Below are 27,139 nucleotides of genomic sequence, written 5' to 3'. Positions count from 1 at the left end.
GTCACCTTCGCACTCATGTGGTAGCATAGCATCCAGTACTGTAGTAACTTCACGACCATGAAGAAGACGGAATGGTGTCATTCGTGTTATTTCTTGAAGCGCCGTGTTATATGCGAACGTGAGGTATGGCAAAGTCTCATCCCAGTTCTTATGTTCCACATCGACGTGCAAAGAATATCCGAAAGTGTCTTGTTCAGGCGCTCCATCAGACCATTGGTTTGCGGATGATACGCTGTTGTTCGCCAGTGAGATGTGCCACTAAGTTTTAGAACCGTTTGAAATAATTCAGCTGTGAATGCAGTTCCCCTATGGGTTTTCACCACTCATGGAGCGCCATACCGCAGCGCCACATTCTCAACGAAAAATCGGGCTGCCTCACTTGCCGTGCTACTCTCCAGAGCCTTGGTTTCTGCATAACGAGTGAGGTAGTCGATGGCTACTATAATCCATCTGCAACTTTCCGTGGAGGTTGGATATGGACCCAGGAGGTCCATTCCGACTTGGGCGAATGGAGCACGTGGTACGTCAATAGGTTGATGGAGGCCTGCTGGTCTGACGGGTGGGACTTTCCTGCGCTGGCAATCAATGCATTTCCAGACATAGTTTTGAACGGCCACCGTCAGTCTTGGCCAGTAGTATTTCTGCTTCATTCTGTATAGTGTTCGCGTATAACATAAGTGGCCGGATGTTGGTTCATGGTGGCATGCCTGTAATTCTTCACTCCTCAGAGAAGTTAAGACTACACGTAAATACTCACCTCCGTTTGGTGTAAAGTTCACCTTGTACAAGATGTCGTTGCGCAAGCAAAACGATGCCAGTCCTCTTAGAAACAGTTTCGGCACAGCTGAAGTGCGACCTTCCAAAGAACGATGGATGGGTTCCAGTTCTGGGTCACCTTGTTGTAGCTGTGCAACAGTAGCGGTGTTTAGAACTCGTACAAACACGGCGTCGTCACCTTCTGCCTTCACCATTTTGTATGACGCACAAGAAAGGCCATCGGCGTCTGAATGTCGCTTTCCCGACCTGTAGACAATCGTCATGTCGAATTCTCGGAGCTCGAGGCTCCAGCTGGCCAACTGTCCTGATGGGTCTTTCGAATTCGTCAGCCAAGAAAGGCAGTGATGGTCACTGACAACATTAAAAGGGCGTTCATACAAATATGGGCGGAATTTCATAACGGCCCACAGTACCGCATGGCGCTCTTTTTCTGTAGTGGAGTAATTTTCTTCCGATCGGAAAAGGGTTCTGCTCGCGTAAGCAATTACTCGTTCGGCGCCACCCTGCCTCTGCACGAGTACAGCTCCTAAGCCGACATTGTTGGCGTCGGTGCGAATCGTTGTCGGGGCATCATCGTCGAATCTTCCGAGGATGGTTTTTTGAGACGCTGCCGCAACTCGTTGAAGACATTTTGCTGTTCGTCATTCCACATTAATGTGACGTTTTCCCTGGTGAGGCGTGGCAACGGCGAGGCAATGCGTGAGAAGTTCTCAATGAAGCGTCTATAGTAAGCGCAGAGCCTTAAAAATCGTCGGACCGCCTTTTTTTTCAGATGGAACTGGAAAATTTGCAACAGCAGCTATTTTTTCGGGGTCAGACCGCACTCCTTCACTGCTGACCAGGTGCCCAAGGAACAAGAGCTCTTCGAAGCCAAAGTGGTATTTTTTTCGCTTTAGGCGTTAGTCCTGCAGAACGTATAGCTTGAAATACTGCGCGCAGTCGCCTAATGTGGTCGTCAAATGTAGCAGAGAATACGATGACGTCATCTAAATACGCTAATCATGTCTGCCACTTGAGGCATGATATTACGGTGTCCATTAGCCTGTTAAATGTTGCTGGTGCTGAACAGAAGCCGAAGGGAAGTAATTTAAATTTATAAAATCCGTTGGTTGTCATGAATTCTGCTTTTTCACGGTCTCTTTCGTCGATTTCTGTTTGCCAATACCAGCTCCCTAAATCCATCGACGAGAAATAATGAGCATGCCCGTAGTCGATCGAGTGAATTGTCTATACGTGGTAGCGGGTAAACATCTTTTTTGTGGCCTGATTGAGCTTGCAGTAATCCACGCACAAGCATTAGGCGCCGTCTTTTTTTTTCAACACAACCGGCGAAGCCCAAGGGCTCATTGATGGTTGATAAACATCATCTTGAAGCATCTGACGCCCCCGGTTCTCAATTGCATCTCGTTTCCGTGGAGCTATTCGGTACAGGTTTTACCTTAAGTGTCATGTCATGTAATCTGTTATAATTCGATGCTTTGTCAGCGGCGTTTGACGAACCCTGGAAGTCAAAGAGACACAGTCCTGAAACTCGTTAATAAGCTCTAGGATGCTTTTCTTTTGTGCAGGTAGTAAAATTGGGCCAACATCTACGGATAGAGGCACGGGTGGCAGGTCGGTTCAATCATCCTGCTCAACAGTCAGGCAATATTTTACCTTGGCGAACTCTTCCACGTACGCGACTGCCGTACCTCGCCTAAGATGCCACTGCTGTGCGCTGAAGTTCGTAACGAGGATATGTGTGTGTCCGCATTTTATGTTGACGACGCCTCTTGAAACAGACAATCCATGGCTGAATAGCAACGTCGGAATACGCTCGTCGAGGTTCTCAAAGTTGCCTGGCACGTAACATTTCACGGCCACTAGCTCACTTGAGCGTGGTGGCATCGTCACGTCGTCTTCGAAGACACGTAAAGGTTTAGGTTGCTGATCTTCGTAGGGTTCATCCGAAATCTGACCTGGTGTCATCCAAAACGTAACTGATTTGTCGGGAATGTTTATAATGGCGCCGTATTCACGCAGGAAATTAATCGTCAAGATCAGGTCCTTGCAGCACTGTGGTAAGGTTACAAATGTAGCAATGAAATCCGAACTGCCGATATTGATTAGAGTGGTGCATTTCCCCGTCGGCGTTACCAATTGACCTCCTGAAGTTATTATGTTGAACCCCGTTCATGAGGTTTTTACTTTTTTAGGCAGTCGGCGAGTTTCCGGCTAATAATACAACAGTACGCATCTGTATCTATGAGCGCTCTCACTAAATGCCCGTCTATGCAAACGGCTAGGTTAGCACTTACGATTTATTTTGAAGTCGGTAACCTCGTATCATCCGTCGTATCATCCGGCGTATTGTCTGTCGTATAGTCCGTCGACTGGCGTTGTACTGAAGACGTCGAGGGTGTTGTAGCATCTCGACGGTCGGCAACCTTCCCTTCAAAGGTCGCTGTTTTTAGTTTCCCCAACGAGGGCTAGGAGAACTGCCCCGGGCTACATCGGCGTAACTGCGGCGGAGTGGCGAGTTCGGTGCAGGCGGCGAAGAGCTGGGTAGATGATACGGCATATCGAGGGGCGGTTCCTGTGGCCATTCGTTGCTGTTACGTCGGTCATTGAAATGAGCACGAGGGAGGGCTGGTTGAAAGGTCTGATACCTACGGCCACGGTACAGGCAAAAGCGGTAAATATGGCTTGGTTCTCTGCGGTGGAAGCATAGTGCACGGTGGTCAACGGTGCGCCGCAAGTCGGTTCTACGAACTTCTGTTCGACTGGTATGCATCACTTGCGATCAAGTTGCGGATGCTGGCGGAGGGTGAAACGGCGATCTTTCCATCGGCAGAGCAGGCTGTGGAGTCGGCGGCGTTGCATTGTACGTTGAAGTCAATAGGTAGTTGTAAGGCCCTGTGGTGGCATTGTAATACGCACGCTGCGATGAGTTTTATGTCACTAGAATAGGGTGACGAACGGCCGACATGTGGATAACAGACCGCTGGTCTGCAATAGTAGGGACAGAGTCACTGGTGACGCGAGTGCCGAGGCCCAGAGATGCCGAGTGTTCTCTTATATCGTCTCGACGCTTCGGGTGACCTGACAGTTGGCCACCCTCGAGTCGAGTCTTCCGGCGGCGGAGGAGTCTGTTGCGTCCCGCTGCCAGTGACGTGTTCGAGACGAGCGTGTTGTCGCCACAACTCGGTTCCACGAATGCGGCGACTGTTACTAGATGCTGACTATGGTGTCGCGAGACGGGCGTGCTGGCGTCTCAAATAAGCCCCGCAGAATGCGGCGGTTGTTTCGGGAAGTGAAAGAGCCGACGCTCTTTCTGGAAGCGGATGGGTTGACTTAACGGAACTGAGCAATCGTGTCCTTCGAGCTGAGGGGGAGTCGGGCTCCATGTTGATGGTTCACACCCCTTGATTCCTCCTGTTACTGCGAGCTGTCCCTGCCTTTTGTAAAATGGACTGAGATACCAAAGAAGAGGGACAAAGGTGGAAACGACGGGGGTATAAAGAACGAAGGGTGACGAGAGACGAGAGGAACCCCCGAAAGCCGAGATGGCGGGCGCCAGATCAACGAAGACCAGAAAACGTTTTCTCTAAATGTAAATAAATCACTTTTCAAGTTTCCTAAATGGAAGTCCTACTTTCATCCCCGGCCTGATCTTGATAATCCCACCCAATATACCCCACAACGCAACAGAAGGCTCTAAGAACCGGTTTTAACTAGGAAATGCGAACGCGTGCGGCATACAGGCAAATCGCGAAATGATTTGTGCCCAATTAGGTTTGTTTTGCTGTTGGTCTTCCTGATTTCCGGAGCTATCTCGGAGGCCTAGGTTTTGCTTTTCGTTGTACAATGAGAAAGTGGACACACATGTATCCCCATTTGAACTATGTACAAACGAAAGACAACCGTCAGCTGAACATTCTAGCACGCGTAATATAATAGTTCAACGTACAGAAAGCGAGAGATTGATGGAGAATACAGCTGCAGATGCGAAAATAGCCGGGGCCATTCGTGCCCTATAAAGTGAGCTTAGTGTTACTGATCGTATAGACTGTTCGCGTATGCACTTCATTGCTTTGGCATGATTTGTATACCCAAGTTTCATGGATTTAGGCGTTACAGAGCGTACGCCGGAGTGCTTGCTTCGAACTCGATCTCATGCGATGCTCACTTGCACTTAAATTTGCAGTGGGCGCATGCCGAAATAACTGAAACATCTTTGCATTGAGCCCACATTTTGTTTTGATGAGCTTCCTACTTTTCTGAAGCGAGGTTGGATTGCAGGAAGAAGCTTGCCAGGTCCTTGATTTTTGAAAACTTCGACTCAAGACCATCGAAAGAGGGGGGTCTGTGCTCTTTTGTTTGCAGACGGCTCTCCTTGCCCTTCCCATTTATGGCCAGCGTGGCGATGGGGGCGCTAGTGGCGGCATTTTTTGAAAGTGGCAGTAGTATCTAAGATAGGTGGAGTCCGGGGCAAAAAATAGATGTAGCCACGAGCGCTGAGCCAATTCAGACATAGGGTATATCAACATGCAGGGTGGCAGGAACAGGCTGAAGTGGGAAGAGATAGAAGAACAGCTAAGGGAGGAGAGGCCGATGGTATACGGTTTTGTAGAAACACATCTTAGGGACATGGAACAACCTCCTAACCATCCGGACTACGCGTGGGAATATTGTAATAGAATAGAAGGCAGCAGAAAGGGGGGTGGTATTAGGGCATTCATTCATAAAAGTACAGACTGGCAAAGGGCCAAGCAGGAGTGCAAGGAACATTTATGGTTATAAGGAAAAGTGGCAGGGCAAATGACACTCCTTGGTTTGGTGTAATTAAGGATGGGAGCAAAGGCCAGAGAGGAAAACCAGACAATGGTAGAGTGTATATCAAAGGACATTGAGGAGTTAGGAGAAGAGTGCGATATAATTATACTAGGAGATATGAATGCGCACATAGAAGATATAGAGGGGTATACCGACCCAAGTGGCAAAATGATCATGGATATGTGTGAACGCATTATTTGATCATATGCAACAGTACCGAGAAGTGTGAAGGGCAAATAACATGGGAGGTAGGAAGGCTGCAGTCGACGATAGATTACGCACTGATGTCACATAGGACGTATGATAAGCTCAGGGGAATGCACATAGATAAAGGTGGCTCCAGAAGTCTGGGTAGTGATCACAAACGTATCAAGCTACGTTTTGGAAGAGCAGTGAAAGTGGGAAGGAAACAAGATGAGCAACTGCAAGAAAATTTTTATTCAGAAAGGCAAATAGAAATAGCTACTAAACAAATTGAGAAAGTAATCACTGAGGATAATAAAACAGTGTGAACATACACGAATTTAATTAGACTGTTTGAGCTGGAGCTTGCTAAGGCACGTGGCAAGTCACTCCGGAAAAGAAGACACAAACCCAAGAGTTGGTGGGATGAGGAAGTTAAGAGAGCCATAGCAAAACGTCAGGAAACCTCTAGGGAACACAGACATGCTAAGCAGCGGGGTGAACCGACAGATGATGTTGAAAGAAAATGGGAAACCTTTCTAAGCTGTAGAAAGTATGCATCCCTTCTGATCAATGAAACGATTAGAAGAAAGGGAGCTCAGTGGCTGGCAGAAGTACATAAAAAAGATAGAAAGGCAGCTGCGAAATTTTGGAACCATCTAAACTCCCTAAGAAATGAGACGAGCCTGGAGAAGAGGTCAATAGCTACAGCTCAAGCTGCTAGGCTAGAAGGGGACGAAGCTATTGAATATATAAGAACAAGGGTGGCAGAAAAATTTCAACAAAAAAGTGCTTTATGTACCACAATAGACAAGGATGAATCAAGTGGCGCAATAGCTCCATTTTCACAACGAGAGTGGGAAAGGGCTGAGAAGAGGGTTCCTAGTAGTACGTCAACAGGCCCAGATGGCATTCCAATTATGCTGTTAAAGACATTAGGTCCGAAGTCTAAGCAGGCTTTGAGAGAAGCAGTAAGCAAAATAATAATCGATGGTGAAGTCCCCGATGGATGGAAACTCAGCAGGATGAGCATGATCTATAAAGGAAAGAGGAACAAAGCTGACATAAACAACTACCGTTCTATAACAGTGACATTAGTGGTCTACAGGCTGGCGATGCAGATTATAAAGGAAAGACTGCAGGCATGGATAGAGGATGAGGGGATGCTGGGGAAACTGCAGAATGGGTTTCGGAAACACAGGAGGTTGGAAGACATTCTGTTCTCACTGACTTAGTGCATCGAAATAACAGAAAAGGAACACAGGCCCCTGTGGCTAGCATTTTTGGATAACAAGGGAGCATACGATAGCGTGGTTCAAGAGGACTTGTGGGGAATACTGGACACACTATTTGTGGAAGATGGAGTTACAAATCTTTTAAAGGATATCTAAAAAGGTAACAAGGAAGTTATAAAGTGGGAAAAACAGGTATGCAAGCCTGCAGAGGCACAACGGGGGCTTAGGCAGGGGTGTCCTCTGTCATCCTTGTTATTCATGATGTACCACAAGGACTAGAGGTCAAATTAGAGGGAAATAGAGTGGGCTTCAACCTCTCTTTCGTCAAACAAGGAAAAGTCTTTGAACAGGCTCTACCAACATTGATGTATGCAGATGATATAGTACTAATGGCCGACAACAAGGAAGATTTCCAGAGATTGATGGACATCTGTGGTAATGAGAGAGATAGGTTAGATTTCAGATTCAGTGAGGAAAAATCAGCAGTCATGATTTTTAATGATAATGAAGGTAGTGAGCTTAGAAAACAGGATGTCACACTAGAGATAACAGATAAATACAAATATCTGGGCGTAGGGATAAGCAATGGGGCGGAGTACCTAAGAAAACATGAAATAAACCTGCCGACTAAAGGTAACAAGAATGCAGCGGTGATGAAAAACAGGGCACTGTGGAATTACAATAGGTATGATGTTGTGAGAGTAATATGGAAAGGGGTCATGGTTCTTGGTCTGACGTTCGGCAATGCGGTCTTGTGCATCGGATCAGAAGTTCAAGCAACATTAGAAATTAAGCAACGTGGAATAGGTAGGCTTGGCTTAGTAGCTCACGGGAATACACCAAATCAGGGAGTACACGGTGATATGGGATGGACATCATTTGAGGGCAGGGAAGCTAGCAGCAAGATGAAATTTGAGAAGCGATTGAGAGAATTGGGGGAGGAGTGTTGGGCTAGGAAGGTTTTCAGCTACTTGTATCGGAAGAATGTCGATACAAAATGGAGGAAGCGAACCAGAAAATTGACTCGTAAATACTTATAAAACAGCAGGGGGCCAAACCAAAAAGAATTATCGGTTAAGAAGAAGCGGAAAAAAGCTGAAACCGATATGTGGAGACTTGACATGATTAAGAAGTCCGCATTAGAGATCTATCAAACTTTTAAGCATGAAATTGCCAAGAAAAGGATCTATGATAATACTCGGGGTAGTTCTCTACTGGCTGAGGCGAGGACGGGCGTATTGCGAACCAGGACATATCGGGCCAAATACGAAGGGGTAGACACAGTATGCAGTGCGCGTGGAGAGGAGGAGGAAACTGCCAAACACTTGATAATGTTCTGTAAAGGGCTTCACCCTATAGTTCAGGATGATGGCGCAGAGTTTTTCAATGCACTGGGGTTCAGGGACAAGGAGGGCGAAATAGACTTTAAGCGGGTAGAATAAACTAGAAGGAGGTTATCTTATTGGTGGCTAAATTCAAGGCACGAGTGAAAATTAAACCCTTTACTGCAAAGTACGAGTCCTCAACCTCACTATTTAAAGAGAACAAAATCTAGTTTTTGGTTCACAAATGCTACGGCTTGGTAGCGTTAGCTACCGCCCGATCTAAAGAGCACAGCCATATCAATCCATCCATCCATCCATTCGCAGCGCCGCCTGGGCAGAGTCGGAAGTCTCTGGCACTACGCTTCAGTGTGCATTCGCCCTTTATTTTTCAAACAGTGATTGTTTATACGCATATATAGCAGAAGTACCTATGAATACAAAACAAACCGACATAGTAATAGCGAACTCCTCAAAAAGGGACGCATTTTCTTTGTAACTGGGCAAACATGGAGTTCTCTCAAAAAGCACTCGTTCGCGATAATTTTAAGCAGTCTTCTCGGCGAGTCACTCCCTATATTTGCTCGAAACCCTCGCTGTTCGCGACCAGGACTGGATGCACAAACAACCACCGCTCTCAGGAGGGAGCATAAAAGGGCATCGGGAAACAAAATTCGCGAAAGAAGCCAGTTAAAGTTTCTAATCAATAATTCAATCAATCCCCATGTCGGCTTCCATCAGGCCGCGTGCAGTTCGCAGCAATCGACTGGGCCGCTTCTAACTTGTCAGGCAGGGTGCACCGCCGACCCGCGCGAGCGAAAGGCCGCCGAGAGTGCGTCTGGGATAAAAAGGAGCTTCCCGGGCTGCTCTTATCGGCTGGCACTTAGCGAGGAGGCGTTCGCGGGGCCCCTCGACGACCGTTGCTCGATGTTCTGGGTCGTAGCGCGCCCCGGCAATCGTGCAGCCAGCCACCCAAGCGAGCCTTCTCGCCCTTCTATTTCGCTATCTTTGCTTAGGGAGGAGAGCGCTTCGTTCGCTCATTATCGTTGACTTGATTCTCGGCCCAGTCGGTGGTGTAAGTAGCCTGGCTCCGCGGCGTGTGGTCATCACCTGTCGGCTGGGGAGCGCTTGGTGCACGAAACAGAAACACTGCGCTCCCTCACTCTCTAACATTCAGTGAGGCTATTTTGTCTCCAGGCTCGTGTATATGTCTATATGTATCTGAGCGAAAACGACTCAGTATCCTGGTACCAACCCCTTGTCTCTTCTCCACCTTAGCGCAGGGTTCTCCTTTGGCGCCTCTTTCTCACCGTTTTTTTCTTAATTTTTTTTCGCCCATTTACTGTCGCTTTTGTGATGCCACGGACAATGACCGTCGGCGCAGCTCGCTCGGCACTTCCGCGCCGTTTTTACGGATGGTTTGACGCCGTCGTTTCTTTCGAGATGTCCGAAAGCGACCATCTTCGTCCTCCTCTTTATGTCGATCGTTCTGCTGGAGAAGGAGGCTATTTTACGATTCTTTTGCTCATTGTTCGTCCCTTTCGCCTTGCTTCTGTTTTCTCTTTGTCCGCCCAGTGTCCTCTCTTTTTCTTATCGACCGTTTTATGAACAAGCCAAAAGGGTGGCATTGTATCCGGCCGCACAGTGTTTGATGGTCTTCGACGCCGCGAGCTTTTAGAAAAAAAAACCGCCAGAGTATTTTGGCCCTAGAAAGCTGAAAAGGAAAATCACTGTTGGTATGCCGGCACTGTCGCTTCCTGTGCCCATAATGGACTCCGTCATGTACTCTGGTGGTTTCCGCTCCCAGCATCAAGAAAAGGTTAGAGAGAGAGAGACATCTAGATAAAAGAGCCGCCCCTGGGCAGATGAGACTGCTGCACGTGCAACACTTCATGGTGTGGAGTACTTTTTAGGGGCTTGGCATTTTAAATGAGAATGTATTTCTTAGTTGGGCAATGTGAGGCATCCCGCGGCGGTGGCCGCGCGCTAGTAGGTGTTATCTCTCCGCTCTCACTTCCTCTCCAATAGCAACAGCTGCGGGCGCGCGTGCTTATCCTCACCTTTCGCAAGCAGAGCATGTGCTGCGAGAGAGTGTTGGAGAGAGTAGGTGCAGTGCTTCGCCGCTCCTTCTTATCCGTTCACTCTCGCTCCTCCCTGCGCTACACTCTTCCTTCCACTCGCGCCTCACTCTCAACCGTTCGCTGGCAGGGCGCCTTTCAAGAACATCTGGAAATGTGTGCTCGAGACGCCACTGTTAAACGCCAACGATGAGCTGAGTACGCTGACGCTCCACTCTCCCGTCCGCTCGCTCCTCACACTCGACCGTTCGCTGGCTGGGCCCCTCTCAAGGCGATGGCAAAAGTCGGTGAAGGCGAATGTTAGACGGTAAGGTTGCCCTCTCTCGGTGCATGAAATGCCATCGCATTTCCTCACAATTCCCTTCGGGGAGGTGAAGGCATTTTAAAGACAATAGTCTTTATTGGGGACCTTCGATGCAGAAATTTTGGTCTGTCTGTCTGTCTGTCTGTACATTTGTTCGTTTGTCTGCCCTTAACGGTATCCTAAACGGCCCCAATGTGGCAAACGATACACCAAACGGCCGACCCCATCCTCAGCGCCCACCAATATTGTTCAAGATTCTGCGTCCATACTAGTGCGATTGTCCATTAAAAAGCAATTATTGCGCATATCTGAGGCAACATAACAACACGTCAATATTCTATTTGTGTGTCTCTTACTAGAAAAGGCATGCGCAAGTAATTCTAAGGACCGTAGCATTGATCACGTTGTGCTTACCAGGCAACGCTTGCACGAAAAGGCAAGTGTTTCCAACGCCTTCCTAAGACTACACGGTGGTGGCACCCACCAATCGCCTTGCTCTACACTTTATCATGTGTGACGTCGACTAGATGCGCTCGTTCGCCTCCGCTGCATGCTCGAGGCACTCTTACGCAGCGTCTCCATAAAACCATTCGCCGATTTTCTCGCGCAGAACATCAAATAAACGTTTTCTTTCTCCAGACGCAAGACTATCGTCTTTTGACAAAAGTTGCAGTGTAACATGCAGAAAGGGGACCTTTTTTATCTTTCTTTCCGGTGACACACTTGTGTGGCCCTGAAATATAGCTGCGAAAATGGCCATTCCCGAAGTGGAATACTTGCACACAAGTTTAGCTCGTATACTTTATTGATTTATATGTGGAGTTTAACGTCCTAAAACCACCATATGATTATGAGAGATGCCGTAGTGAAGGGCTCTGAAAATTTCGACTACCTGGGGTTCTTTAACGTGCACCCAAATCTCAGCACACGGGCCTACAGTCTTTTCGCCTCCACCGAAAATGCAGCCGCCGCAGCTGCGGTTCGATACCGCAACCTGTGGGAGTTTTGTTCACATATGTCAGGTCCCAAGTGTACCGGAGTTCTATATTAAACGAAATGCAATGCACGTTCCTTACAGCAAACCTAGTGTTGTCCGCCCACTGTGGATATGTCGTCACAAAGAGGAAATGAAAGTAACTGGCGAAGGAAATACCACAATCGTTAAGTGATGATCAGCTATCGACGAAACTACTATAAATAGGTTTCGGCTTTCGCAAATAAAACTGCACAGGAACAATAATTAAGAAAAAGAAAATCCCTGATGGGTATGTTCGCATGTAAGCATTGTTTTGAATATTCAACAACTTTGGTTATTATTCTTGATAACGGTTATTATTTGCTCCTATTTGAAATACTAGGATATAGGTGCTCATTTGTAAACACAGGTGCAGTATTTCACAAGAAAAAGCGAGACAACTTGGACGTCATGTTTGACAGTCTATGAATCCTAGAGTTTCTTGACATATTGGCTGAAACACAACCAGTATAACTCAATCACTATATTTATTTGCTCTCTTTTTCGGGTCCATCGCGGTGGTGTAGCGGCTACAGTGATTGGCTGCTGGCCCGATGGTCACGGCTTCGATCTTCGCCGCTGTGGTCGCATTTTCCATGGAGGTGAAATGTTAGAGACCTTTGTACTGTCCGATGTCAATGCACGTTGAAGAACACCAGATAGCCGAAATTTAAGAAGCCCTCCACTACGACGTCTGTCATAACAGTATCGAGGTTTTAGGACGTTACACCCTGAATGTTATCATGCTCTCTTTTCCTGCTTCGTAAAAGATACTAGCAACGTTTCGCCTACTCTACCACTGGAAAAGAACCCACGTGAGCGATACATGATAAGAAATCAGCAGAATCAGAAAAAAATATTCCCTGTTTTATGTTCTATTGAAGTTTGTTGCCTGGCTGTCTGTCTGCCTGTCTGCTTTATCTTGATAAAGGTGTTTTGCTTAAGCAACGCTGTCAAACCACATCCGCTCCCTCGAAAGTTAAAATTAAGTGCGATCTAGATCGACATGCCGGATACAATTTGATTTTCTTTTTGTGTCATTTAGTTAAGTGAATATTCAGTTTCGTCATTTTCCCACATTAACTACAGACATCGCTAGAGAAGGGCCTTGTACTATCACTGAAAAAAAAAACCAAATGGAGATTCATATTGACGAAGCGTACAACGCTTCACGACGTAATTGTCTTATAGTTCGTAGCGTTTGCGTCAATTATTTACCGTCAGCTTTACTCAGCTATATAAGTATAACGTAGGCACGGACATCAATAACATTTCACCTTTGCTGGAAGTTCAAGTAAAACTTATGTTAACTGCTGAGAATGCTGTTTGTAGAATATAAGAAATAAATGTGAAGAAACAAAAACGTGGACCAAAAGATTACTTGCTACTGGCAGGGACGGAACCGGCAAGATATTTGAGTGTGAAGGTGCTGTTGGAAAGAACGGACCTTAAAATTATATTTTTTCTTCATTGATAACGATGGTAATAACCGACAAATAAGATAAACTGTCTTGTAAACAGTCAACGATACAGTTATGTAGAAGGAAAAACATAAAAAATAAAGATATAAAGAAAAGAAAGAAAAAAGAAAGAAAAAAAAGAACGAAAGAAAAAGAAAGAAAGCAAGAAAGAAAGAAAGTAAAAAAGAAAGAAAGAAAGAAAGAAAGAGAAAGAAAGAAAGAGAGAAAGAAAGAAAGAAAGAAAGAAAGAAAGAAAGAAAGAAAGAAAGAAAGAAAGAAAGAAAGAAAGAAAGAAAGAAAGAAAGAAAGAAAGAAAGAAAGAAAGGAATGGCTACCAAGCCTGCTTTCCATCAATAAATATAGTACTTCGTTCGGACTAGAAACGATGCAAAAAATAAGGTATAAATAAAGTCGCAAAAAGTTGGATGGAGAAAATTACGAACGACCTAGTCCATACACAACATACAATGAAAAGGCAGGCTTACACGAATCTTTCAGTAACGCCACTCGCATTGCGATGTCTACGCGTGAATGTAGAACGATGTGTTTTCTGTCGGAGCTTTGTAACGGCTGATTTTTTAAGCTGCGCTGAATTTTTACTTCTAGAATCGTCTCACGTTTATTCGACACAGCTCTTGCTCGCGGTTCAATCAAGTTTATATGTTTCCACGACACATTCACGTCGCAGGCGGTAGCCGAGTCACAAACAGGTGTTGATGATATGTGGGATTTAACATCCCAAAACCATGACATGAATATGAGAGATGCCTTAGTGAAGGGCTCGGGAAATTCGGACCACCTGGAGTTCTTTAACGTGCAGCTAAATCTGAGCACATGGGCCTACAGCACTTTCGCCTCCATCGAAAATGCAGCCGCCGCCGCTGGAATTCCATCCCGCGACCTGCGGGTCAGCAGCTGAGTACCTAAGCCACTAGACCACCACGGCGGGACACGCTAATAGGTGTTCCTTGCCGTTTATTATGGTTGAATATTTCAAGAAGCAGGTATAAAACACTCTACAGTATTTCGACTGTTACACTTCGCAGCCATCAATTCCCGATGTGCGAAGGTATTGTTTTCTCAAATCAGAAAATCCCACGTGAATATAAAAAACAAGTTTTATGTGGGTGTTACACGAGTGGGCGGAAATATTATTCATACTAGTCGGCCAAATGAAAGAAACTAAGACATCGCTGCATCACAGAACCGAGTGCGCTCTTCTCCCAGTTTGAGAAGCTCAATATAAGCTTCCTACTCACGTTGGCAAATAGCAGCGCAGCTGGGCACCACATTCTTGAAACGCGGCGGTAAACAAAGCGGTCGAGGCAAACACAATGATAGAACAAAAATTAAATGAAAGATGAAGACGAACGCACGTGCGCAGGTTACACTAGCGGAGAGATTATAAATCGAGCCGCTCACGTTGTCTTGCTTGCGTTCCCGACTTCAAGTGTTCGGTGCCTTTTTTTATTATCATTTGTATTATTTATTTTTACCCTTTTTACCTTGGCACCTTCTAGTGCTCTGGATTCCCGCCATGCACACAATTATCCACGCGCTCTCCGAGACGAGAGCTGCAAGACAACTTACCAGAGTCGTAAGCAAGCAGCAGTGTAGCGCCTCTTGATTCGCTCCGCGCAGCACTCGTGTCAGAGACACTCCACCTCGTTATGCCTGTAAGCCAATGCAGCTAGGCGTTCGGGCTTGAAGGCTGCCTCCTAATCTAGACTTATTATTTTTTTTCTTTTAATGTCGTGTCACGCATTCTTTCAGCGTTGCAATTGATCGAATATATGGTGTCCTATACCTTTATTAAACTCGCTCCAGTTCTGGTGATATAAAGAGCACCTACTCATTTCATGCATATAGCAAAAAGTGTTCACTTGACTAGACTGGGAAGAAACAAAAAGTAAGACGAACGGGGACTGTCACTGCAATTCAATACATGCAGTTGACGCAGTGTTCTTCAGCAGCGTTGGCGAATAGCTGGAAATTTATTGAGTAACTGACTGGAAAAGACATGAAACTAGATGTGAAAATAATATTTTGTAACGCTATAAGCGCTCGTGCGTGCGCACGGGAGACCGCATCCCGTAGGGCAAAGTACACGCTATAGATGAGCGTACGCATTTCGCCTAGCTGAGAACCGACCTCTCCAGTGCGCCCTTCGCGCCATCTCACTGGCAATGGATAGAACATCTGAAAAGTTTCCGAGATGGGTGTAACGTCAGCTGCAAATAATGTATACGAATGGTTCACCGATAGCATGCTGAAGGACCGGCTCTTTCTTGGTTGAGCTCTGTAACGCCGACGAGCGCTCGCGAGCGAGGCTGCCTGTTCAATTCCGCACGAGAAAAATATTCCATTTTTTCGTTGTGGCACACACATACACACAATAATGTATATATATATATATATATATATATATATATATATATATATATATATATATATATATATATATATATATATATATATATATATATATATATATATATATATATATATATATATATATATATATATATATATATATATATATATATATATATATATATATATATATATATATATATATATATATATATATATATATATATATATATATATATATATATATATATATATATATATATATATACGCCTCCAGTAAAGCAACGTGCACCTTTGTTAAGCACGACCCCATTGAGCACAAACTGGCTTACTGAATTTCTTCGTAGTCACTTACAAACAAACTTCTGCGTATTTACATGCCAAATACATAAATATGGAAGCGCACAAGTAATGCGGCTGCACTGACATTGACAAGAGCTGTACATTGCCTAGCAGTGGTGGTGACTCAAGTGCCATCTATTACGCAGGAGATGAACTACAAGGTAGAGGGACATGGTGCTGAGTAGGTCAGGGTGTGGAGGAGCAATTGCTGAGTGCCCGATGAGGATAACTTGAACGAAAGTAGGCAAGGGTAAGACCAAAGTACCACGATGCAGATTAAACAATCGTGAGCTGGTGAACTGGTAGAACGTCAGACTACAATGGGGTAGTTACTCGCTTGGATTCCGAGTGCCGACCGAACATCCTCCGGTCTTTATAACGAGAAGAGAGGTACTCAACTTGGCCACTCCTCCTCAGAAGGCGGCCTCTCCTTTACGCTCTTTTGCATTTTGCACTTCCTTCCCTCCTTCCAAGGCTTCAGCGTGCTCTCTTGTGAGCTTAAGAAATTAGACTCCTTACTGCGCCTGAAACTACTATTCAAGCATCACCGCTGCATTTGTGTGAGTACTTCCCATGTATATAGCTATGCCGTCAGATGGCAGAGACAAAAGAACAGTGTTTCTCGTTATTTTTAAAAAGCATGCTTTTGCCATGATTATACGGGTACTGACATCAGCAACTAAATGTTGGCTATGTTTCATGAAATTAATTTCCCATACTTCTATTGACTCTGAACCTTACCATCTATTTCGTTATCAAGATGCAATTAAGGATATACCCACCAGATGATTTCTTTTTCTGGGGTGAAACCTTTTTTTTTAAGTAGCTTTCACTGACCTGTCGAGTTAAACTTTTTTGAACAAAACAAGTGTTTTATGCCATGTTCAATAACTTGCCACTTGTATTTATGCACTAAAACATGGCGCTTTTCTGTACATTATAGACGCACTCCATGTTCCTAAAATAACACTCGCAAACAAATACTGAGATGCGCCATCATTTTTTATATAATGTTTTGATATGATAATTATTTTGCGGTAGTCTGGTTAAGTCTACGTTATGCATGCATAAAAAACAAGAATGATTGTAAAAATTGATGTGGCATTGCTAATTTTTTCACATATAAACGTTGCCCTTCTCCCACTTTTTTTCTGTATTGTGTTCGAAATGAAAGGGCAGAATGAAAAGGTCAAGCGAGGGAGCTAGAACACCTTCGCATTGAATACCCCGTAACAACTCTGCAACGGAACGTCTTTATATTCTCGCGTTATTTTCTGTTCCACATGTTTCAGTTTCCATTTATTTTTGAATAATAAAAACTCAGCAAATCCTAGGTACATTGCGAATCGACGTTATGTGAAGCATGCGGATGGTAGGTGACTGTGTTGTACTTCTTTCGTGAGGTAAATGTCACAAAGTGGCGCTAAAGCAAATGCGCGCATAGACGGTAAACAAATGCATGCAACAGCCCCACATGTTTTATATAACCAGTTCTTTACAGTAACGTAACGATGCCAACAGCAACATGTATATTAGCAATACTAGAAGTGGTTAGGTGATGTTAAGCGTTGAGGCTCGCGAGGATAGTACCCGTGCACACTGCTGCATAAATCAGCTTCAGCGGATAGCACCTCACTACACTTGACGTTAACCAGACGTGATGCCAGTATCATAGTAGTATATATGTAATGTTTATAATATTGCATAACCAGCGCCGCCACCCCATTTGACCTTTTATGATGATTAGGGTCTATTTAAAGAGTATTTCCGAGACCTCGCGCGGCTCTGTGGGAGAATACATGATTGCCACGCAGAATGATGACGTTGGATTCCTGTTATGACCCTGACATTTATTTTTTTTCATTCAGCTGTGGTCAGCACTGCTAATGTAAGCTTTTTCTTAACGCTCACGCGTGGAAGTTGCCTATGTCTGTCCTAACCTTTCCTGAGTTAATTACCTGTCCGCATAACTGTGACACATACCCGTCCGCGCATATGTGCCACACATCTGGCGGGAAGGGTTTGACGCCGTACGCGATAGAATTGTGACATTATTCATGTCATGACCAGCGGGTCATATTCGTCAAACCATTTACCCTCCCATAGTAATTTTTATTTCATACGAGGGGTTAAACATCCCAACGCCGTAGTGGAGGGCTCCGGAAATTTCGACCACCTGGGGTTCTTTAAGGAGCGCCGATCCCATAGTAATTTTCGTTTACTGCAAGTTAAGCGGGTGATCACAAGAGAGCCAACACATAGATAGATAGATAGATAGATAGATAGATAGATAGATAGATAGATAGATAGATAGATAGATAGATAGATAGATAGATAGATAGATAGATAGATAGATAGATAGATAGATAGATAGATAGATAGATAGATAGATAGATAGATAGATAGATAGATAGATAGATACATAGATAGATAGATAGATAGATAGATAGATAGATAGATGGATGGATGGATGGATGGATGGATGGATGGATGGATGGATGGATGGATGGATGGATGGATGGATGGATGGATGGATGGATGGATGGATGGATGGATGGATGGATGGATGGATGGATGGATGGATGGATGGATGGATGGATGGATGGATGGATGGATGGATGGATGGATGGATGGATGGATGGATGGATGGATGGATGGATGGATGGATGGATGGATGGATGGATGGATGGATGGATGGATGGATGGATGGATGGATGGATGGATGGATGGATGGATGGATGGATGGATGGATGGATGGATGGATGGATGGATGGATGGATGGATGGATGGATGGATGGATGGATGGATGGATGGATGGATGGATGGATGGATGGATGGATGGATGGATGGATGGATGGATGGATGGATGGATGGATGGATGGATGGATGGATGGATGGATGGATGGATGGATGGATGGATGGATGGATGGATGGATGGATGGATGGATGGATGGATGGATGGATGGATGGATGGATGGATGGATGGATGGATGGATGGATGGATGGATGGATGGATGGATGGATGGATGGATGGATGGATGGATGGATGGATGGATGGATGGATGGATGGATGGATGGATGGATGGATGGATGGATGGATGGATGGATGGATGGATGGATGGATGGATGGATGGATGGATGGATGGATGGATGGATGGATGGATGGATGGATGGATGGATGGATGGATGGATGGATGGATGGATGGATGGATGGATGGATGGATGGATGGATGGATGGATGGATGGATGGATGGATGGATGGATGGATGGATGGATGGATGGATGGATGGATGGATGGATGGATGGATGGATGGATGGATGGATGGATGGATGGATGGATAGATAGATAGATAGATAGATAGATAGATAGAAGTATAACACTGGTGTAGGTGATGGGGAGGGGAAACACTTAACCCCCTCCTCCTCGTGGAGATCGTAAACATTGCATGTGTAAATGAACTTGTTTAAGTGAGAAAATTCACAAAAAAGTATAATAAAAATAAGTGGTCATCATTTTAGCAAGAATGTCAACACTACAACAATTGGAGTCTAAATGTGTTGTGAAATTTCAAAGCTTATAATCTAAGGTAATCTACCATTTTGCCACATTTTAAGAGTTAATGTATACAGACCAGTGTATCTGCCTAGTTATGTGCTCTGAGCCAAGGGATAAAATTAAAGTAATCTGTGATGCCTCTTTTTATGAAACGTGCCATGTTGTAGTTGAGCCGGAAATTATTGGACCAACCATACTTCATAGCACCAAGAGCTTAATTCATTTCCTTTTGGGTACAAGTTACCTTTATCTCCCTTGGCCGTCCCCCTAATTAGGAATACGGTAATCCTCATTGCTTAATCAAACAGGAAGCATATTGTGCTACTGCACTGACCAGTGCGACGCATGGGAGTGTAATGTGAGCCAAGAGACTTACCATGGGCTTTTTTCTCTTTCTTGCCTCGCTTCCAGTTGGCCACGTGTTCAAGAAAGTGCGGCAAACCAAGAAACGAAGAAAAAGTAGCTACGGATCCCTGTTCTCCTCATTAGGTAAGAACACTTTGTCCTCTCCGTTTCTTTTTCTTCATCCTTCCCCCCTCCACGGAGTGTGGTGCGCGTTTCGCACGCGCCATCAATGGTCGTCTTAAGTTCGCCCTTCATCTCTGCCTCGCCCGGACAAAGCAGCGCCCACGCATGCTCGTTATTCATTCTGGCTCGCGAGAACTCGCACTGGTCCGTAATGAGGTGCATAGACACGGTTGTCGTGCAAGGATGCTTCTTTTATGTCCCTCGCCGGGCACAGAACGGAGGATGTTTTTTTTTTCTCCAAATGTTCACTGCCCTATATTTCTGATTACCTCTTTACGTTCGCTGCACTTTTGCGCGCGGGGTGACTTCCTTTTCGCAGCAAGTACTTAGGGTCAGCACTAGGACACCTGTAATGCAGTTGTAAGACATTGCTTTACTTATTCATTTTCCATCAAGCTTGTATTTCTGCAAATGAATGAATGAATGAATGCATGAATGAATGAATGAATGAATTGCTAAAAACGTTAACGGGAGCTTGGGAAGCCCTTTTTCAAAAAAATCTGTAGCTCTATTTTGGATGGATTATTTCGTTCTCGCTCTCTTATCATACCACTTGTCGAAAGCGGAGGTATTGCTGTGTGCATATCGACGATAAGTTGAGGCTAGGAAAAGGGATAAAAGTAAACCAATAACGTCAGAGTGCGTGGCATATGAAACCAGGAAACGTGGGCAAACTTCACTAATCGAAGTAAACGGCAGAAATGAAGGGACTTCCAATTTTTCGCACGCACATATAGCTTAGTGTGTATCTGACCGTGTTGACAACAGGGTTGCTTTCTCCAACGAACGATACCGGCAGTCATACGCACAAACAAATAATTCAGAATGCGGCTCTTAGAGTCACAGCTCAAGCCTGTGGTGACATATTTTCGCAAATAATTGGCATTTAGTTTGCATGAAAAACCGCTGCATCTTTCTACCGCCGTCGTACTATCACGCACGAAATGGTGCCGCATACAAGCTTGAAAGCGAGTGTAGCTGGAGCAATTTCTAAAGCTCGCAGGTCCACGCGAGATATTTCGCGTTTCAGCTACGAACAGACGTGTTTTGAAAGAAAGAAAGTCTCTCACCATCTACTACTTTTCAAATTAAGCCTACTAAACATTGACAACAATTTACTCAATTAGATTGAGTGTTTTTCTGTAACAGAATTCAATACGTTACTGCTAACAATAACAATTCGTCATCTGCTGCGGTCCACTCGGGAGTACCGCAAGGGTTAGTCCTTGGCCCACTTCTGTTTCTTATTTATATTAACGACCTCACGTCTTCTATTTTTTCTAACATCCATGTTTTCGCAGATTATTGTATGATTTTTCGTGAAATAACCCGTAAATAATGGCATTTCTTTCCTTCATTCTGAGCTTAACACCGTAGCAGCCTGGTTCAGCACATGGGAATGAACTAAAACATTGGCGAATGTAAGGTAATGCACGTAACAAGATCACCCAACACCCCACTAATATACTACTTAACCAACGTCCCTCTCGATCCGGTCAACTCATATAAATACTTGGGTGTTCTTATCAGGACGAACCTATCTTGGGCACCTCACATCGAATACTTTACTAATAATGCATCGCATGTTAAGCTGCATACGTCATAACTTTTCAAAAGCACCATCAGCGCTGAAATTGCTCCTATATAAAACTTTAGTAAGATCAAAATTCAAATATGCCTCGTCTGTTTGGCATTCATACCACGATAACTTGATCATTTTACTTGAGCTTGTGCATAATAACTCTGTCCGTTTCATATTGTACAACTATAATCACATTGCCAGTATAACTTCAATGAAAACCAACCTAGGCCTCCCTTCACTTGCATCTCGTCGTAAAATATCTCACCTAGTGACTCTTCACAAAATATTCTATCATACCGCCCTTCATTAACAACTAATCCTCAACCCTCAGTACATATCCCATCGTATTTACCACCGTCATAAGTTTGGCATCACATTATGCAACTGCCAGTGTTTTTATCGATCATTCATACCTCATACATCATCAGATTGAGACCATGTACCCGGGAACATAGTAACTATTACGAATAACCATTTTTCTGTCATTAATTACCTAATTTTGCATAAATAAAAAGCGTACAATGTATTATCTTATGCATTTTTATGTATTATGTTCATATTGTATTGTAGCCGTTGTCCTTACGTAGCTAATATTGTACAATGAGGAGTTTTTTGTTTGATGACTAGCTTATTTTTATGCTGTATTTTATTCTTTGTAACCTTGTAACCACTCCCCCCTATAGTGCCACGTGGCCTTGAGAGTAAATAAAATGAAATGAAAGATCATTCCTCACAGCAACGCAAACGTTTGCACTGGCGCACTCAAAAATAGAGGCTCCAAAGGACAGAATCACGGGCACGGTGAATTCATTCTAATAGCACGTAAAGGACCTTTTCGGACGGATGCAGTTACTTTCTCTCACAGTTTGACTGACTCTCTTTGTCCTGCTATGACAAAAAAGTGCAAGAAAAGGAATATTTTAATTTACTTTTGGTATTTCTATTTGTCTTTTTGTCTATTCATTTCCTTTTGTTCGTTTTATTCCTCCAACTTCTTTTTTCGTGTCCATGCCTGTACGCGAGGCTTCTTTCATGATTTAATTTTATATCTGTAGATTATTGCCCATCCCTCTGTTAAATGCGATCATCGGGCCAATTTTGTACAGCCAGCTCAAAAGCTCTCTTCAGGATTGAGCCCTTTCATAGTTTAATCACTATCGATTCTCATAAGAGAACGTGCTTAACATGATTCTTCCTTCCCACCTTGTTGTTTTTCTTTTCCCCGGAATCTTTTGTTCAGTCCTTTTCGCTGCTTGCTTGCTTTTATCCATGAATTTTATGCCGTACGTTCCCGTCATTTACGTGGTTCAATAAAAAAAAAAAAGGTCAAGCCTCTGTGCGCCTATTTCGCTATGTATAAGTCTTTTCGCTTTTCCGAAGACCAAAGTGACACCTTCAGGGAACGTAAGGCGTTTTTATTAGATTACAAATTACGAAAGAATATGGAAGTGCGATATGGCGTCAGGGCTTTACAATATGTGTTTATCCTTTCATGAAATCTCCCCCAAAGGAGAGATGTTTAGTTTTGTTTAGGCGAGAACCATTAGTGCTTCCAACCGTGGTGTCACTGATCGTAAAGGTTATCGAACTTCCAGTGTATTATTAGAAGGTCCACGTCTCTGCGATCCCAAATAATTGGGAAAACACAAAACCTACGTTGAGCTTTTGAGGTACGACAAAATGGGGAACTCCGATGTAATTTTAAGCGCGTAAGGTTCTTCCTAATGTGCATCTGAATCTAACTGGGTGGCACGCGCGCGTAGCGTTCACGGTCATTGACGCCGCGTCGAGGAATGTTTCCTTGGTCGTAATGTCTTCTTCTTCTTCAGTGGGTTGCCCACACCATCAATCAACGTGCCTGTTGACCTCTTGAAAGGGTATCATAATGTGCATACCTCCATTATTCTATTAAAATGCACTCACTTACGAGGCTCGGGCTCCCACACAGGGAGCGGATTCTGGTCGTGAGCAACACCCGATAGGAACCGCTAAAAGAATCCAAAATCAGACAATATATAGGGTGCCCCAGCTAGATCTAGCCATAGTTTAAAAATGCGCTGACATACGCGAAAACTTGCCGACTGTTGGCTTAATGGATTAAGTCAGACTATTAAGTGCAATGTACTTTATTGGCACGGGCTCTCCTATGCTGCCGTCGCTTGGCGTAGCACAGGCAAAATGACATAGAATAAAAAAGAGGAAGCAAGCGAGAAATAGAAAGAGAGAAAAAAAATAAACGAAAAAGCAGAGAGAAATATCAAAATAAATGACATTAAAAAAGAAAAAGAAATAAAGGGACAAAAATACACCATATCCCTCGTACCATGGGAATCGCCGTCATGCAAAGCATGCGCAATGTGAGTGGGGTGTAATTTCTTCTATTGAGCGAAATGTTGCGAAATCACGCTAAAGATATGTAAAAACGTTATACGCATGAACATACGTTGAACAGTCGCAAATGTTTTATATAAAGAGTTGTTTACAGTTTGCGTATCGATGCCAAGAGCAACATACACGTGTATTAAAAACGCCAGAAGCAGTAAGCTGAAATGCAGGGCTTGTGCTTGCGAGGATGGTATTTCTGGACAGTGCTATATGTAGACCGATTTCAGTGAGGTGTCGCTTAACTACACTTGACGCTAACCCGACGTGACGCCTGCATCATTTGAGTACATATGTGATGCTTATAAAAATAAATGGGGCAGCAACGCAACGACAATTGACCTTTCAAAAACAGTGCGCCTGCATAGGGTGTTTTTCCAAAACAGTTTCCAAACCTGGAGTTGCTCTAGGATAGAATACTTTATTGCCAAGGAGAATGATTTTGTTCGATTCCTGCTGCGACCCCTATATTTAAACATTGCATAAGCCGGAAGAACGCTGTTGATGTCAGTTTCTTCATGCATTCACACCTAAATTATCAATGCCTGTTCTGGTGTTCCTGGGTAGACATAAGCTGTCAATCACCTGTGGTGCATACCCGCATTTCATGGCCTGGTATATACGGGTATGAGCCGCACGTGGAGAAAAGGGTTTTATGACGTACGCGACAGGCTTTTCAAGTTATTTATGTCATGACCCACCGAACTTATTCGTCAAACTCGCTTCACATACTACACATACGTCACATACGTCACATACTAATTTTCATCATCATCATCATCATCATCATCAGCCTGACTACGTCCACTGCAGGACAAAGGCCTCTCCCATGTTCCGCCAGTTAACCCGGTCCTGTGCTTGCTGCTGCCAATTTATATCCGCAAACTTCTTAATCTCATCTGCCCACCTAACCTTCTGTCTACCCCTAACCCGCTTCCCTTCTCTGGGAATCCAGTCAGTTACCCTTAATGACCAGCGGTTATCCTGTCTACGCCCTACATGCCCTGCCCACGTCCATTTCTTCTTCTTGATTTCAGCTATGATATCCTTAACCCCCGTTTGTTCCCTAATCCATTCTGCTCTCTTCTTGTCTCTTAAGGTTACACCTACCATTTTTCTTTCCATTGCTCGCTGCGTCGTCCTCAATTTAAGCTGAACCCTCTTTGTAAGTCTCCAGGTTTCTGCTCCGTAGCTAAGTACCGGCAAGATACAGCTGTTATATACCTTCCTCTTGAGGGATAGTGGCAATCTACCTGTCATAATTTGAGAGTGCTTGCCGAATGTGCTCCACCCCATTCTTATTCTTCTAGTTACTTCAATCTCGTGGTTCGGCTCTGCGGTTATTACCTGCCCTAAGTAGACATAGTCTTTTACAACTTCAGGTGCACTATTACCTATCTCGAAGCGCTGCTCCTTGCCGAGGTTGTTGTACATTACTTTCGTTTTCTGCAGATTGATTTTAAGACCCACCTTTCTGCTCTCCTTGTCTAACTCCGTAATCATGAGTTGCAATTCGTCCCCCGAGTTACTCAGCAATGCAATGTCATCGGCGAAGCGCAGGTTACTAAGGTATTCTCCATTGACTCTTATCCATAACTGTTCTCATTCTAGGCTTCTGAAAACCTCCTGTAAGCACGCGGTAAATAGCATTGGGGAAATTGTGTCCCCCTGCCTTACACCCTTCTTGATTGGTATTCTGTTGCTTTCTTTATGAAGCACTATGGTAGCAGTTGATCCCCTGTAGATTTCTTCCAGAATGTTTATATATACTTCATCTACGCCCTGATTTCGCAGTGTTTGCATGACGGCTGAAATTTCTATTGAATCAAACGCCTTCTCGTAATCTATGAAGGCTATGTATAGTGGTTGCTTATACTCTGAGCATTTCTCTATTACCTGATTGATAGTATGAATGTGGTCAATTTTTTGAGTAGACTGTTCGAAATCCTGCTTGTTCCTTTGGTTGATTGAATTCTAATGTTTTCTTTACTCTGTTAGCAATTACCTTTGTAAATAGCTTGTATACTACAGAGAGCAAGCTGATTGGCCTGTAATTCTTCAAGTCCTTGTCATCTCCTTTCTTATGTATTCAGATGATGTTAGCGTTCTTCCAAGACTCTGGTACTCTTCCCGTCAGGAGACACCTCGTAAACAGGGTGGCTAGTTTTTCTAACACAATCTGTCCTCCATCTTTCAGCAGATCTGATGTTACCTGATCCTCACCAGCAGCTTTGCCCCTTTGCATGCTCTCCAAAGCTTTTCTGACATCTTCTATCATTACTGGTGGGGTGTAATCTGGGTTACTGCTAGTTCTTACAGTATTAAGGTCGTGGTTGTCTCGGCTACTGTACAGATATCTGTAAAATTCCTCCGCTATTTTAACTATCCTATCCATATTGGTAGTTATTTTGCCTTCTTTGTCCCTTAGTGCATACATCCGACTTTTGCCTATCCCAAGTTTCCTCTTCAATGCTTTGACACTTCCTCCGTTTTTCAGAGCGTGTTCAATTCTCTCCATGTTATACCTTCTTACATCGCATACCTTACGTCTATTAATCAACTTCGAAAGCTCTGCCAGTTCTATTTTGTCTGTTGTACTTGACACTTTCATGATTTGACGCTTCTTAATTAGGTTCTTCGTTTCCTGGGAACTAATTTTGGTCTACTCTAAATTAAGAAAGAAATCACATTAGCACCCAGAAGCCTAGAGTTTCTTAAATATGCACTAGAAGGAACTATGGCGCTAGTGTCTATGGGTGCTGCAATGCATAGCGCTTCAGCGAACATGGGGATCATGGATAACACTCGGATTTACCTAGTCTTCATACTTTACGTTCCTTTTGGCTTCGCGTGGCTTGAAAATGCTTTGGTACGAAAGAAAAATCAGCAATAAGTCATCAGTTGTGCGTCACCAACTTGATTTTTTAAACTTAGCATTTCAAACTGTCTCACGAGGTTCAAAACAGTTTGTTCTTTTCTTCGAAACAAACCCAAAACCAGCAATAAACGAATCCAGAAGCGTGATTTGCCGCCTGCAATTACGAAGACTAGTACATGCATAAGCCATCATTCCTATGGTCGCTGAGCGATCGCAGTGCCAGAGTCCCCTCTAGTTAACTTTAGGAAACTCTATGCCTACAAGAAAGTGGGCGGGCGGGCGGGCGGATAGACGAATGAACGGACGGAC

General features: G+C 44.2%; 1 protein-coding gene and 1 pseudogene across 1 annotated transcript in view; both read left to right on the top strand.

Annotated features, from left to right (window-relative positions):
* LOC119176678 (Kv channel-interacting protein 4) overlaps positions 1 to 27,139 on the top strand; it is a 622,968-nt gene that overhangs the window by 281,698 nt on the left and 314,131 nt on the right. Inside the window, exon 3 of the mRNA XM_075877173.1 lies at positions 19,872 to 19,949. Within this exon, the coding sequence (XP_075733288.1) occupies positions 19,872 to 19,949 (78 nt within the window). The remainder of the gene's footprint in view (positions 1 to 19,871; positions 19,950 to 27,139) is intronic.
* Positions 7,433 to 8,500, top strand: LOC142776874 (uncharacterized; annotated as a pseudogene).

This window comes from Rhipicephalus microplus, chromosome X, assembly GCF_043290135.1.
Source record: "Rhipicephalus microplus isolate Deutch F79 chromosome X, USDA_Rmic, whole genome shotgun sequence".
Taxonomy (NCBI): domain Eukaryota; kingdom Metazoa; phylum Arthropoda; class Arachnida; order Ixodida; family Ixodidae; genus Rhipicephalus; species Rhipicephalus microplus.
Note: the sequence above shows the minus strand (reverse complement) of the source record. Positions and strands in the feature narration are given on the sequence as shown.